Here is a 16,142-nt window from a genome sequence, read left to right as displayed (position 1 = left end):
GGACCCTAGTCATACTGGATTAAGGCCCACCCTGATTCCGTTTTGTGTTGCCGTAATTAATAACATCTTCAAAGATCCTGTTTTTACAAATATGTTCACAGGACCAGGGTTAGGGCTTGCACACGTCTTTGTGGGGAGGGGGTGCAGATGATTCAGTCCATAACAATGTGTCTCAACTCTGAAGCCAAATCCCAATATCTGTTTGGGTGCTATAAGCCTGTGAGTGGATTGTTCTCCAAGAGCCAAGAGAGGACCTAGGGGTCAGTGGCTTCCCCTGATTTCCAGGGAAGACGCCCATGTGCCTGGAACATACTACTCTGAAAATAATAAATGGGCATGCTAAATCGACCACTGCACTTTCCAAGAATACATCAGGGACTCCCCTTTTGTTAGTCAATGTGGGGTAACAGAGTCTTTTAAAAGGAAACGAGTTTTGGTTTGGTTTTTTTTTTTTCCACATAGTAGAAAGTCTATAGCTGACTATTTTCTTTTCTTTTGACCCCCTTTAAAATGCAGCTTGAGTTGCCACAGCTCTGCTGAAATTTTTATGTGGCCTTTCGCTTCAAGGCCTTTGAAACTAGCATTGTTGATTTTGCCTTTTTTCCTGTCAACCCTCTGTGTTGTTTCCCTAGTGTTTTATCATTGCTGTCTGGATGGTTTTAAATACAGTAGCTCTTGGTATAGAAACCCTTTTGACTTTCCCTGTGGTCTGAGCTATAGGTATATTTTCTTTTTGGAACTAAGTCAACACAATTTAGAGGAGAAGCAGGTTTGCTCTGTTGTCAGCAGTGGGGGAAACTTCACAAGCCCCAAAGTGCTGCAACCTCTGCTGTGCAAACAAGGCTTCTGCCTCGTGTTGAAACACCCACGTCTCCAACAGACAGACCTCTGTGTTATTTAGGCCCCATCCAGGATCTGAGTGTCTATTTGTTATTCAAAGGGTATAAAAGGGAAATCAAACATTCTTTCATATCGCTATAAGCCCTGTGCAAACACAGCCCCATGGACAAAGCCTTTTCCTGGGCCGTAACAAGGAGCTGTTTGTTCTGGCTGCACATCTCTAGTAGTTGGAGCAGGCTGGGCTAAGAGTGGCTTAATGTCCCTTATTGCAATTTTGCTTTCTTGGGCCAAAATTTTACAGGTGTCATGGGGCAGAGTTCACCATGTGGAAGCTGTATCAGAGCACCCACCGGGGGCCTTCAGCAAATGCCACATTGAGCAGACTCATAACTGTGAAGTGTCCTGACAGAGGAATTGCACCCAGCCCCAGAAAAATCACGTGCTCATTAGTGTGTTTGCTTTTGCACATGGGGATTTACTAGCCACAAATGCCAGGATCTGGACTCAGGCCTGCCTGTCTCTGATGCAACCAAAGAAAATGCCTTAACTTGGGATAAAACACCTTCATCACCGCTCCCTTAAAGAACGAAGATTTCACACTGCAGTATTTGAATGCTCAAGAGGGGTTGCTTTCTTCACCCAGAAGCATTTTCATCAACTATACCCAGGTCCACCTGTTTTTCTGGTTACTCAGGTTTACTCAAGTCCACTCTTCAGTTGTCAGAGCCATGCTGTTCAGTATGATAGCCTCTAGCCACACGGGGCTGTTGGGCACTTGACACACGGTGAATTGTGATGTGTTCTAAGTATAAACTACACTCCAAATTTTGAAAATTTAGCACCAAAAAGTATAAAATATCTCACTAATTTTTTACATATTTTACACGTTGAAAATATTTTGACTATGTCAGGCTAAATAAAATGTTACTTAAGTAAATTTCCCTTGTTTCTTTTAATGTGGCTACTAGAAAAGGTTAAATTACATAATGCGGTTCTCATTTTATTTGTATTGGACCGCCCTGTGCTAGAGCTCGAAGGAAATTTAGATCCGTAGTGCCATCTGCTGGTCGTTTGCGAAAGCCGACTAATGTAAGTAAGAATTAAGCTGTCTGTTGGCCTGGCAGCACCTTACCTTCCTTTTCCTGGAGCTTCTGAAATAGAACCAGAACTGACCCCTGAAGTCTCTGCCTCACAACAGAGTCCTTGGAAAGGGGAGTGACAAACTGCTGCAGGCTCAGACCTGTGTTGGGGACCTCATGGGTGCCACCAAGGCCCTAGACAGGAACAGTTGGTTCCACATCTGACTTTCTGTCTGCACCAGGGTCTTTTTTTGTTTTGTTTTGTTTTGTTTTGTTTTGTAAAGAGTATTTTTATTATGTGTAGCAAATAATAAGTAATGTTTTTTTATTTACGGAATTCAACATGTCATCTTTCCACTGTTTAATTTTTTTTTTTTTTTAGATTTTTTAATTTATTTCTCCCCCCTCCCTCCATTGTCTGCTCTCGGTGTCCATTCACTGTGTGTTCTGTGTCTGCTTGTATTCTCATTAGGCAGCTCCAGGAACCGATCCTGGGACCTTCCTGAGTGAGAGAGAGGCAATCATTCTCTTGCACCACCTCAGCTCCCTGGTCTGCTGCGTCTCTTATTATGTATCCTCTGTGTCTCTTTTTTGTTGCATCATCTTGCTGCACCAGCTCTCTGCGTGGGCCGGCTTGCCACACGGGCCACCTTGCCTTCACCTGGAGGCTCTGGGTACCAAACCCTGGCCCTCCTATATGGTCGACAGGAGCCCAATTGCTTGAGCCACATCAGCTTCCCTCCACTGTTTAATTATTAAAATCAGCTTAGTTCTTCTGAAGCTTGAAACAAGATCTATCCTCAAGCCTTTTTTAAAAACCCCACAACTGTTTCCATCAACCTTGTCATAATTCTTTTAAGTGGGCTTCTTTTCATCTCCACTTGTATATGGAAAACTGATGCATGCTTCAGAAACTCTCCACCTATTTACTCAAATTCTTGGATCCTAATTTCTTCATGTTATTCACTTTAGGTCCTTTAGAATCAGAATTGGTGGATCTGCTTGGTTCAAAATTTTGGACAACCTAGAAAAACCAAAAAATTTGTTCTTATTGATGATTACACCAATCTGGACGGTATTGGAAAAACTCTGGAAATACTTTATCAATAGAAATACCAGGTTTAACATGTACAAAACCAAGAAAAGCAACGATGCCAGATATTGAATTTCTGTAGCACTGTCTTTGCACCAGGGTCTTTTGTGTGCACTCATTTTTATTGATTGCTAGTCTTTTCTTGGGAAGTATTTCAAAGGTGCCACCAGGTTGTAACCAAGCATTGGCCTGAATAAAGGGAGGACATAGATCCATCCCTTGAGAATTCTTTTCTTTGAATATTGGCCATTTACCAAATTTGTCAAGAATTTGAAAGTAGGAACATCCTGATAATAGTACCCGTGTTAGTGACCTAGTACTGCATAACAGACCACTCCAATACTTAGTAGCTTAAAACAGTAATAATCAGGGGAGTAGATGCAGCTCAAATGGTTGAGCATCTGCTTACTGTGCATGAGGTCCCCAGTTCGATCCTCAGTACTTCCTAAAAAAAATAATCATTTTGTTTCTCACAGTTTTTGTGGGTCATGAATTCAGGAGCATCCATCTGAGCAATTCTGACTCGGGGTCTCTTAAAGTCAATATCAGGTGTTGCTGTCAATGGGAAGGTTTAACTGTGGTCTGGAGAGTCTGCTTTCAAAGTGGCTCGTTTACATGGTTGACAAGATGATGGTGGCTGGGGACAGCAGTTCCATTCTACATGGGCCTCTCCAAAGGGCTGCTTGAGTGTCCTCAAGGCATGGCAGCTGGTTTCCCCCAGAGCAAGCAATCTAGGAGACCTAAGAAGAAGCTACAATGCCTCTGAACACCCACACCATTCCACATCGTTATTTCTGCTGAATTCTGTTGGTCATGAGACAGGAGCATGCACCCCACCTCTTGATAGAGGACTGAGGACTGGGATGGCAATTTTTAGAAAATAAAATCTGCCACAATGTCCAATACTTACATAGCACTTAGCAACTAAGAAGCATTCCCACTTTGCAGATAAGGAAACTGAGGCTCAGAGAGGTAATATAATCTGGCTTCAGTCTTTTATCTAATGAAAAGGCCCAGGTCTTCTGATGCCTAGGGCGCACTGGTGTAACCTATCTAGCTCAATCTCCTCTGTGTTCCTTGTGCTGTTGTAACTAAGAATCATGCTGATTGTTTTATTTTTCTATCATCTTCAAGGATGCGATGCTTCTGTCATTCAAGTCCTTTAGAGAATTTATTAGATAATACCTGACTGTAATTTTGAGTTGAGGCTATAAGTCTTGTGGAAGGAGGTAGATTTCAACTGAATATAGGACTCCTTGTTATGAAATTGCTATATCCATTAAAAATTTTACATTCCTCAGTATTTTCCATGCCATTTGCTTCAGAAATCCCAGGAATGCTAAATATGTAATTTATATGTTAACATACTGTATTATTATCCAAATATTACATCTTTATATTTGAAACAAGAAAGAATTAATCATTGCTTGCTCTCAGTGGTTTCCATATTACTTGGTCATCTTAAAAAGGAGGTTTTACCTTTTTTATTTTTATATTTTACCTGCCAGAAATTAAAACTGAAACTCACCTGTCATAATCATATTCTATCGTTCTTGGTTTCAGGTCAAACTTCCCTTTCCTGTCGATCAAATCACAGATCTTCCAAGGAATGATTTCCAGATGATGATCAAGATGCACAAGCTAACCTCAGAACAGTTAGAGTTCATTCACGATGTCCGACGGCGCAGCAAGAACCGCATTGCAGCCCAGCGCTGCCGCAAGAGAAAACTGGACTGTATTCAGAATTTAGAATGTGAAATCCGTAAATTGGTGAGTTGGCCCTGCCCATGGCAATCAGCAACCTGAAGTGCCCGGACTAATGCAGTTACAGTATGAAGGCTGGCAAAATAGAAAGAAAGGTCACCATTCAGAGAAGTTTGGGTTTATTTTTAAACTTGTTTCTTAATGGAAACAATAGCTTTATGTCTGCAGTATTTAATAGGGTGTCACTCTTTTATATCCTTCAGTCATACCGATAGGGGTAGTTATGTTTTATCCACCATTCCATATGGAATAAATGCTAACACATTGCACGTATATGTAGACCAGACATTATTCTAAACTATTTTTGTTGACTATCACATTTATCCTCGCATCAACCCTATGAGGTAGGTAGTATTTTTTCCCTATTTGCAGGGAATCTTCCCAGTATATAGTAGAGCTTGAGTGCAAACCGAGTTTTCTGATTCTGGTCCTGTGGTTTTCACCACTGCCTTCTCCTGCCTCCCAGCGACGAGGAGAGTTTAGAGATAAGATACCTTCCCTACCGCAAGGCATTTCGCCAGCCAGATCATCTCCTCAAGACTTTTTCAACCACAAAGTGCTTAATTTTGCAATTCTGTCTCAAAGTGGTTGTCACCTCTTCCCTGTGTCTAAGCGTGTTTTGTCACAGCACACTCCCAGCTCCATGCTCCTTCACACTGAGGGCCATGCCATCTTCTTCTCAACAAGCAACTAAAGCTACAGACCATAAGTCTGGGGCCTCTGGTTCCTGACTGTAGCTTTGAAGGCAATCAACTCAGCCCCATTCTGCCCAGCCTTCCTGCTGACCAAATACTGGAAACTCTCAGGCCAAACAAGAGGGAGGCCACATAATGTGGTTGTGATCTAAGCTTAGGTCCACAGACGTTTTGCAGCAATCCCTTGCTTCATAAATCACCATCCTGATGAGAACCTAAGAGCAAGGATAAAATGTTTGAAAAGCACAAGGAAATATTCATGTTGCCAAGATAATTCTGGCAACATTTTTTTAATACCAAGCAAGGAAACTTTCCCTGAGTTTGTGGATCCCATCACCTACAAAATAAAGCCCAAACCCCTTAGCCAAATATGCCATGCCCCCCTTGATTCATTTTGTAGCTACTCTCCAGTATTACCATCCACTACCTTCCTAGGACTTCACTCTGAATAAAATCATACCATCTGCAGTTCCCTCAAATCTACTGCCCCATACCTCTGTGCTTGTACCTAGGTTGTTCTCTGCCTTAAATATTCCTCTACTTTTCCTTCCCTGTCTCCTTGCCCAGGACACCTGCCTTCCTTGATTCCCCTGCATCACCCCACCACCACCACTACCCCTTTGGGCTGAGTGCCTGCCCTTGAACCCTCTTCTAAGCTCTGATTTAGTCTTTTTTTAAAAATTTTTTTAGATTTATTTTTTTTTATTTATTTCTCTCCCCTCCCCCCACCACGTTTTCTGCTCTATGTCCATTTGCTATGTGTTCTTCTGTGTCTGCTTGCATTCTTGTCAGCAGCACGGGGAATCTGTGTTTCTTTTCTTGTTGTGTCATCTTGTTGTGTCATCTCTCCATGTGTGTGGTGCCATTCCTGGGCAGGCTGCGCTTTTTTTTGCATGGGGCGGATCTCCTTATGGGGCGCACTCCTTGCACATTGGGCTCCCCTGCATGGGGGACATCCCTGTGTGGCACGGCACTCCTTGCACACATCAGCACTGCGTGTGGGCCAGCTCCACACGGGTCAGGAGACCCTGGACCTCCCATGTGGTAGGTAGGCACTCTATCAGTTGAGCCAAATCCGCTTTGGTGACTTAGTCTTGAATTATCTGTGTAGTCTCCCCACCCCCACCCCTTTCCCCAACCTGAGTTCCTCAAAGGCAGGTGCAACATCTTGATGGGTGTCAGTCCCATTGTAGACCCACAGAAAATGTTTTGCCCTAAAATTTACTGGAAATTGTGATTGTTCTGGTGATGGGATTATGAATTTCTATTTTCTCTCAAAATTTTCTTTAAATGTTGTTTCAACAACAACCAAAAAATTTTAATCTAATCGGTTTAAGGAAGCAAGACATTCCTGCTGGCAGGCTTAGGTCTTTCAAAAGCCTGCTGGGGTGGGGCAGGTATAGACAATGCTCAGCCCACCAGGCAAGATTCTAGTAGTATAACTCTAATCACCGGTATTTGAGAAATGCCTGATTTTTGTAACTAGCATTCTGCTCCGTGTCATTTTGTAGATTTGAACAAATAATAAAGTCTAAGGCACACACATAATAAAGTCTGAAGCACTTCACTCAGCTGAAAAACCAAGAGGCCATCACCCATTTTTGGAAATCCCTTAAATAACATGCCAGGTTTGGGTGCTGAGTGATCATTTCACGTGCTCAACGGTGTACACCTGTAACTTAGAGCTTCATGCTTTCAGCCAATGCCTTGACTTATATAGCCTTTCCTGCAGAGAGCCGAAACACTGTCACATGCGTGCAGCATCTCATATCTGTCCCCCTAGCTCAGATGAGTAGGGGAGGAGCGCTTGGTGCCATGGCCAAGGTGATATGACAGCGTGGAGACTGGGATTCTTCTGGTGCTGAGAGGAGTTACCTTCCCGTCACTTTGCAGATTGCCAGGTGACAGAGAAGTTCAGGGCACACAGCCACATGTGTAAGATTTTCTCCCCCAGGGTTGCTCCCAGAATGTGCTGTTTCTTATCCGCCACCTGCTAGCTGGGGCGCTGTGCATACCAGCCTGGTGTAAAGCAGCAGGAATGGCGCTGGCGGGCGAGGGCACCTTCTGCCTCTGCCCAGACCTGCCCTCCCAGCCCGCTGCGGGCACCCATACCCACTCGCACTCTGTCTCCCGCACACACAGCTCTTGCAAACGCGCATAATGTATTTCTCTCGAGTTGCACTTGTACATCTGTTTATTTTTCATTTTTAAAACATGTTTTCTTGATAAATTTATAAATATTTTAGCAGGTGCCCTTTCCCCGTGTAAATCTCGCTCCGACGCACATGCCCACGCTGCCTGCCAGATTGCATTCCCTTCCCTGCACGTGCAGCGCCCGTGGAGGAGACCCGTTCTTTCTGCCTGGCCCTGTGCTTGCTCCTCTCTCTTCCTCTCTTCCTTTTCTCTCCCGTCCTCTCCTTCTCTCTCCTGCCCTTGCACAAGGGCTCACTGCACGCTGCTGTGATGTCCAGCTCCTCCCTTTGTTTCGCTGTGTGAGCCTCATGGAACCTCCCCAGTGCCTCGCTGTGTTCACATATTTATGGTAGAGCCTTAAGTAGTTGCCTCTCTGGTGGCTAAAGTCACCTCTCTGATGGGGTGGTGAATTTTACTACCGCAGGAATATATGTGGGGTTTTGTTTGAATGGAAAAGCGTGATGCCTCGGGTATGGAGCGCAGTCTCCACACTTTTGTCTGCGCTTTCAGTTGTCCAGGGAGAATCGGGGCTATATTCACTGGCAGACCCCAGCTATCCTCAAGAGAATATTATATTGAATATGCAGTGCCACAATGGCAAGAGAGCCTGCTGGTGTTTGGTGGAACCACATAACATTACCGATAGTCAATTACTTTTGACCTTCAAAGATGGCAACCTAGTACATTTGAGGGGGGTTCCAGCCACAAGGTTTGGGACTGAGTGTTTTCCAGTTGGTTCTCTGCAAACCCCAAATTCCAAAAAACCAGAACATTGACTCCCCACAAGTTTCTGGTTGGTGGTGATTTTGCTGGTCACTTGACCAGGACATATTGGGGTAGCGGCATGTCTGGAGGGGCTATTCAGATGGGACACTCAACAGAAGTATGTGTCCAGACTTCCTGGATATTATATATATATATTTTTTCCTAGATCCTGACTTAGTCATTTATGATACAGTATAATGTAGGAAACAAAAGCCAATGATAGAAAACCCCCAGTAATGAGGTCTCATGCCCTCCAATTCAGGCTTAGTCAAGTCTTCTCTTTTTTCTGTATTGCTCAGGTGTGTGAAAAAGAGAAACTGTTATCAGAGAGAAATCAGCTGAAAGCATGCATGGGGGAACTGTTGGACAACTTCTCCTGCCTCTCCCAGGAAGTCTGCCGTGATATCCAGAGCCCCGAGCAGATCCAGGCCCTGCATCGGTATTGCCCTGTCCTCAGACCCATGGATCTCCCCGCAGCCTCCAGTATTAGCCCTGCACCTTTGGGGGTTGAACAAAACCTTGCAGCCTCCCAGTGTGCAGTGGGGGAAAGTGTGCCCTGCTGCTTGGAGCAGGCTCCACCTGGACCCCCCTGGGTCCCCAGTAACTCCTCAGAGAATTGTACCTCTGGGAGGAGGCTGGAGGGTCCTGACCCAGGAACCTTCTCAGAGAGAGGACCTCCTCTTGAACCCAGGAGCCAATCGGTGACCGTGGACTTCTGCCAGGAAATGACTGATAAATGTACAACTGATGAACAGCCCAGGAAAGATTACACCTAGTGACTCGGACCTGCCACCTCAGTTCTCACGTCTCTCCCATCCAGGTGTTCTTCGGTCAGCCTGTGGCACTGTTCGTCTGTTGTCTGGAAGAACCAAGATCAAATTTGGTGCACACTACAGCGGTCTTAGCAGCAATACCGTTTCTAAATATTCCCTCCTCTCTTCAAGCAGGATGGTATATAATTACCTTCACAATGGTGCTACCCCTTGCTCAGGCAAGGAAAGACAGCAGTCGCGACACTGTCTGTCTGTGGGTTAATTTCAATCTTAACAGGGATAGACTATAACACCTCTAGGACCTGACCACGGATTTTTTTTCTCAGTGGCCCATGTCACAAACCCTATCTCAGGAATTTCTTCTGAATGTTCAGCTTTTTTCATTGAAGACAGCTTCTATACACATCAAAGTTTTATAGCTAGACTGTACATATTATAATATATATAAAATATATATATATCCATATGCAAAAGTCCTGCATGCCTCAGTTTTCTCATGCTAAAACTGGAAACTTCATTTCTCATTTATAAACAGGTTCCAACATTCCTCTTCTTTTGTCTTTGATGCTAGAACTAGTTTGGTAACTGTTAACAGACTCATTTCTCATGCTTCACCTTTCAATTTCAATTTGTACTTATTTATGGACAAAATTCAATGTTGGAAGCTTTTTTTTTTTTTTTTTGAAGTTCTATTTCAGAGCTTTTTTTTTGTTTAGTTTGGTTTAGGCACCGCCAAAAGGTGTCATTTGAACATTGTGGGTTTTGTTGTGTTGTTTTTTTTTCTTGCTGATACTGTACAGTAATGGTCAACTTTGCCACTTGCACTGAGTTTTGGGTCAAACCTATTTTCTTAAATGAAGTTGTAACTTCAGTATAACTCAAGTATACTGTATATTCTTTGTTTTTAGTTTGAAAAGTAAACCATTTTAGCTAATTAAAAAGCACTCAGGTGATAATTATGTAGGAAAACAATCTTGCCAAATAATGAATTCATCCTAGGATGTTTAGACATAACCTGCTTGAATATTTTTATATTTCACCTCCTCCCCACCTTTCCCTAAGCAAAGTTTAAATGCAGACAGAGAGTACAGTGTTGATGCTACACGTTCAGATTCCTAAGTGGGGAGAGAGTTTGGATATCTCACTCAAAAGTGCATCAAAACAGCAGGAATCCATTTTATACCAGAACTCAGCAGGCATTGGCTACTAGAAATCAAGTTAGAACTGTTTTCTCACCCAGGGAGTCAGTCCCATTCATTTCAATACTTTTATCAGGCCACTGCTTGCTCTTGGAAGTGTGGTTAAATAAGACCTTCTCCGTTGAAGGAGTTGGCTTGACCAGCCACCCAGCTTTACTGCCCAGGATCAGCCTCCCAGAAGATCTTGCTAAGGTCCTACCTTTAGGTGGTGGTCCATGGGTTGATGGAGCTCACCAGAGTAGGAGAGAGCAGGGCAGGTACGAGCCTGAGCCTGACGTCTGTCCCTGACGCAGGCAAAGTTTCTTTGTCCCTTACTTCTCTAAATGTTTTGATTGAACTCTGAGGTTTTTGCACTGGTCTCTTGTCAGAAGGCAGGTTTCTTTCTGAGGCTTTGGACAAGATACCACCAAAAGCCCTCCTCCCCCTGCTACACTCACATACACACATGCATCCTGCCCTCATCTATTGATAATTGTTTTCTCTTGCTGCAAAACTGGTTGGCTTGCAACCCACAGAGAGCAGCTTCCCTTGGTACCGGAGTATGCCGGCCTGGGCCACGTTTACAGGAAGGTGTGCCCCGTGATTCCACATGACATAGGAGAAGGAATCAGCTCCCTCCCTCCCTCCAGTGGTCCGTGTCTCATAGAGCAGCCAATGAGCCCTTCAGCCTGGCTGGGCAAGACAGTCCTGAACGGTTTGATGTGGGGATGGGGTGGTGGGTAGCGGGGACAGATGGTTGACTTCGTTTCTTTATTTGTGCCATTGTTTGGACAATATTAAAGCTGCATGTAAAGAGGAAATTAGTATATGATGTAGGCGAAAAGTGAAATCATAGTAACATATGTTTTAGTATTATTAACTTTTTTCTGTACAAACTATTAGCACTAAATGTTTAAATATGTATGAATGCCAGAAATTTGTTATTTCATGCGGTAAGATTTTTTAAAAAAAAAAAAAACAAAAAAAAAAAAGGCTTTGCTTTTAAAATAATTCCACTTTTAAAACCTGCCTCTGGGTTTTTGTTTTCTCATGTGTGTATGTATGTGTGTGTGCTATCTGAGACAGATTTTGGTGAAAGCTCTATGTTGGAGATAACTTTTTTATGATGATTGTTGAAATTTCTTGGCCTAGTAGAAACAGTTCTGTGCTTCATCATAAGGTTTGCCTTTGTGGAAAACTGGTGACAGCTAGAATTTAAAACTCAATGTGAATCACATGATACTCATAGGCATGTGTTATGGTGGAGGAGTCAGTGACAGTATTTTTTTTTTAAACTATCTTGTTGCCTCTTTTAAGTGACCTCTCCTCTTCTTTTTAAAAAAGGAATGTTTCTGCTCATATAGTTACCAGGTCCAAACCGCTTCTCGGCATGATATACCCTGGTGATAATTCATGTGCATCTGGTAGTCTTGACCACATTCCGTCCATATCTTCTGGTTTCTGCTTTTGTTCAGTACACACAGACCTTGTGCTGCAGTGATTTCCGTAGGGAGGGGGCCTCTTTATTTCTCTCTACTCCGACCACACCGTTTTCCCACCAACCATTGCCTCGCTTTTCTTTTTCCCCAATCAAACCCCTGCAATGGGAGCAGGTTAAAAATACTCTCTACAAACTATTCCCAGCTATCCACCATGAACAGCAACTGGCTTTGTGCGATTGCTTATGTGACATGCCTGTGTCTTTACTACTCTGAACCATGTGCTTATTTCTGGGTTGATTCAAAGGGAGGACTAACTGGGGACCAGTATCCAAATTGCCTCAAGTGCAATTTTAAAACCCAGCCCATCTCCTGTCCTTGCAATCCCTCAGTTAACTCCATATCTTTTATGAAGCGGAAAAGAAGTTAACAGCAAGGTGTTAGCACAGAATAGAGATACCTGTGTTTTTAGGGTCCTTTCTTAGTAAATAAAGGACCCTTCGGTCATGGACTTCCTAGGAGGATGCCTGTGACAGCCTAGAGGGTCTCCAAATTACTAGAATATGAAAGGGATGTCAGGGAGGGTACAGCAGAGGCGGCTCCATGACTGGTCAACATCCCACCTGAATCTAGTCCTCTCCTTGGATCTGCCTTTGCTCTACTTGTGTTTCCAGACAACCTCACTTCATTCAGGTTAGTGTCAGGCTTTGGGCAGGTGAGTGCTTTGCTATATGTGTTTGTTTCTCTGCGTTATCTGGGGGTGCCTTGAATAAAATCGAACTTCATAACATACTGATTCTGGAACAAAACATTTGGGGTGAAAAACTGTCAAAGCTACTTAGGCCATCCTGCTACTTCTCTTCTGGGTTCCCTAACAAACAATGACTCAGGCGTCAGAGTTGATGCTGCAGTATGAAACATTATTTTGTATATTGTACAAGTAATTTATTAACTGTCTTTTAAAGTTATGCTGCTTTTATGATGGATTATAATTTTGGATTGACTCCTTTTATTGTTTTTCCAAGGAAGTAAAAAAAGGCTAGTGATTAGTATGGCAACTGCAACGTCTCCTTGAAAAGGAGAGTGGGGACCAGCTCTCAGGTTGGCATTCAAGGACTGGCTGAAAGTTAAGCTTGCATAACGCAGAACTCAGTGCTATTGTCAAGAGGCCTAAACCTCTACTTTCTCTTTTAATACTTTATGATTGCCATTTAAAAAGAAGGAGAAGAAGCAAACAAAGGTTTGGAAAATATAAGCCTTAAAACTTCAATAGTCCTGTCCCTAGAAGTTGCTCTATATCCTATGGAGTGGTCTAATCCTCTCAAAATGAGTAGATACCTGCAAAACTTTTCAAATCCCATTCTGTTTACCTACTTCTACAGATAACTGACCACTGAGACTAGAAGTTGTTTAGTGACACCCATTTAAAATAGGAGCTGTTTAATAAATGATTTCAAATTGTTCTACTAGTGCTACAGTTCAGGAGGAATCTTAGGTCTGAAGGGAGCAAGAAGGAAATTTTGTCCTTAAATCGCTATAAATAGACTAGGAATGATACCTTTTTTAAAAAAAAATAAAGCTGTTCATTGTATCATGAGTTAGTGTTTCATTCCTCAAATTGAGGCTCTTTTATAGGTTCTATTTCTGGTAAGTCAGTACCCAATGCAATGCCCTGTTGTGGAGATGGTCTCCGTACAGGAAGTCTCTGTGCATGGAGACACTCTGTGTTAAGGTGTGTATTTATAATACTGCCCAAACCCTCTCCCAACCCAAGCATCAAAGATTGATGCTGTAGAATAGAATATATATGTACACACACAGTGTGCAAATAGTATTTATATAGAGAAGAGACCTCTTGTGGCAGAATGAGGATAAATTATTCAATGATGGTGCAAAAACATTACTTGCAAAGAAGAGGAAATGTATAGTGTTTTCCTGCACTCCACCCTGGCAGGTAATATTTACAGTGAATATCACTGCATTTTAATTGTACTATGAAAATGATGCTGTCATTTGTGAAGAATACCCATTTGGTTGCAAAGGCCAACTTTCGTAGCTTTGATTTAATATTGTGGCGTGGTGTATGCATTTCACTAGCAGGCAATTGACAACTCTGACCTTTTCATTCCAGTTTATTGACCTCAGATAAAACAGTGGCCCTTCTTAGAAGCAGAAGTGCACCAAGACCATTCATTTCAGGTAGACTCGCAGTCAGTGCCAAATGCTCCCTTGGGGATAATCGGACCCATGTAACAGGAAAGAGTGAAAGGGCTAGGATGAGGAGGGTTTTCCCTACAGAATGATGTTTAGTCTTCTACCAAAACATGTCTGGAGGCAAATGAGTGACCTCCACTTGAGTCCTAACAATGCATTTTGCATGGGTGAATGCTGGGGTGCCAGCTCTATGACCTAAAAGGCCTGCCACCTCTAGTGAGTAATCAGGAAGATTCCAAATGCATTCGGGAGCTTCCGGTGCTTTGTTAGACACAGTGAGCCATTCAAGGCAAGCACCACCTTTGCTTTTAAGGCCAGGTGAGCCCATGACAATTTGTTCCAGAACCAGACTGATGCAAGTGCACCTCTAATAAATGCCTTACAAACTCCAGAGGCCATATTCAAAACAGGGTCTTCTCAGTGTATGCAAGGGGCTGCAGCCCCTCTTCTCTTCCTCCCCAGGTCGAACAATACGGACAGTTTTCACACATATCTACCTGTATAACCCTCTGTACCTCTCATAACTGGTCAATGACTGTAACAGGTTACATCAGGTGTTTTTCTACATACTTTTTACACAGATTCTATGCGATTAATGTAACTTAATTCAATGCATCATTTTATTGTACTAGTTCTTAAGCTTGTCCTTATTTTTTTTCTAAGTGATTGTGGTTTTTCTTGTGGTTTTTATTGTAAAGATGAAATGGCTGTTGATGCTTATTCTCTGTAACTAAGAATTTTTACCTTCTGGGGGGAAAAAAGCATTGCTATGAACTAATAAATTGAAACTTCATTTACTCATTGTAAATACACTATTGTGCAAAAAAAAGTTTTCACTCAATTGAATTGCTAGTGTTAACTGAATTTTGTCTAGACACCATTTCTGTTGATGAAATAAAGACATATCATTATGCATTGTAAATGGATTTTCTCTGCCTCTAATCCCTGTGTTACAGATTACAGAGCTAAAGGCCTCAGGAAATGTTTCCTCCCAGAGAGGCTATTTCTTTTCTTCCATTTTCAGAGCCTACTTACTACCTGATTAATCTGATTAGAAATCTTTAAAAATTGATAATAATATATGATTCTTAAACCCAAATTTCCCAGTTGTAAGATGCCAAGACGTTACCTTTGGGTGAAAGTGGGTGAAGGGTATTGTTACAACTTCATGTGAATCTACAACTATTTCAAAAAGTTTAATTAAAAAAGAATCTAATAGAACGTAAACAGTGGGGGAAAGACATTAAACCAACACTAAGACCATGGGCTGTAGGGAAAGAAGTCTGGGAAAACTATGGTTAAACCTTTACTCAATAATTTGAGTCTTGGATTTTACCGCGAAGGACAAATGAGAAAACAAGCGCAAGGCAGGCCAGCTGAGCATGAGTAACCCTGGACCCAAGCTCTGCGGTGACAGACAGGCCGCCCGAAGCCAGAGGTGAGAGCAGGCAGGCTGGCCTGAGCTGCCAGGGCAGGCCTGGAGAAGGAGCGTGCTCGCCGTCCCAGGCGGAGGTCCTGCGAGGCCGAGGCCGCCACGCAGCCCACGGGCTGGCCGCGCCGCCGCCGCCGTGCGGGGAACCGCCCGTTTCCTCTCCCTCGGTGAGTCTCTGCGCACACCGTCCGGAGTACAGGATGGCTTCCCCGAAGCGTTGAATGGGATTAGCAGGTGTGCACTGTTCAGGAGACATTACCGTCCTAACGTTTTAGGTGTGAGAAGTAAATTACATCCTTTTGCCTCAAGACATTACCTTATTCAGTTGATTCTGAGAAGAACAGGCAGGCTGTGGTCCCCAAACTTTCTGTAGGGAAAGCCTCATTAAATTGGGCTCTGGCCATTTGGAACCGATGCTGAGTTTTGCTCTTGTGGCTGTAAGAAATGGAATAATCCTACAAACGTCCTGCAGAAGAGAAGCTTTCCCACGCCGCCCGCCGCTAAGGCAGGGGTCATTTTCCTCCCCACCCTCAATGAGCTCCTTGGACTTGGTTCTTACTCTCTGGGGCAGGACTGGCTCCCTCTACACCCCACCCTGCCAGCAGTTTTGTTGCATATGTATGGGAATATATACATATATATGGTATTCTTTGATAGGTCTAGAATATTCCACTCTT

At 43.2% G+C, this 16,142-nt stretch overlaps 1 protein-coding gene and 1 pseudogene across 3 annotated transcripts in view; one reads left to right on the top strand and one right to left on the bottom strand.

Annotated features, from left to right (window-relative positions):
• BACH2 (BTB domain and CNC homolog 2) overlaps positions 1-14,955 on the top strand; it is a 360,545-nt gene extending 345,590 nt beyond the window's left edge. For all 3 annotated transcript variants that reach the window (XM_023587670.3, XM_071218599.1, XM_023587669.3), the window contains 2 exons: positions 4,576-4,782; positions 8,729-14,955. In XM_023587670.3, the coding sequence (XP_023443438.1) occupies positions 4,576-4,782; positions 8,729-9,205 (684 nt within the window). In that variant the 3' untranslated portion in view covers positions 9,206-14,955. The remainder of the gene's footprint in view (positions 1-4,575; positions 4,783-8,728) is intronic.
• On the bottom strand, positions 3,016-3,126 carry LOC131280535 (small nucleolar RNA SNORA8; annotated as a pseudogene).
• Positions 14,956-16,142: the final 1,187 nt, after the last annotated feature.

Source organism: Dasypus novemcinctus, chromosome 11 (genome assembly GCF_030445035.2).
Source record: "Dasypus novemcinctus isolate mDasNov1 chromosome 11, mDasNov1.1.hap2, whole genome shotgun sequence".
NCBI classification, from domain to species: domain Eukaryota; kingdom Metazoa; phylum Chordata; class Mammalia; order Cingulata; family Dasypodidae; genus Dasypus; species Dasypus novemcinctus.
This window is presented reverse-complemented; position numbering and strand designations above follow the sequence as displayed.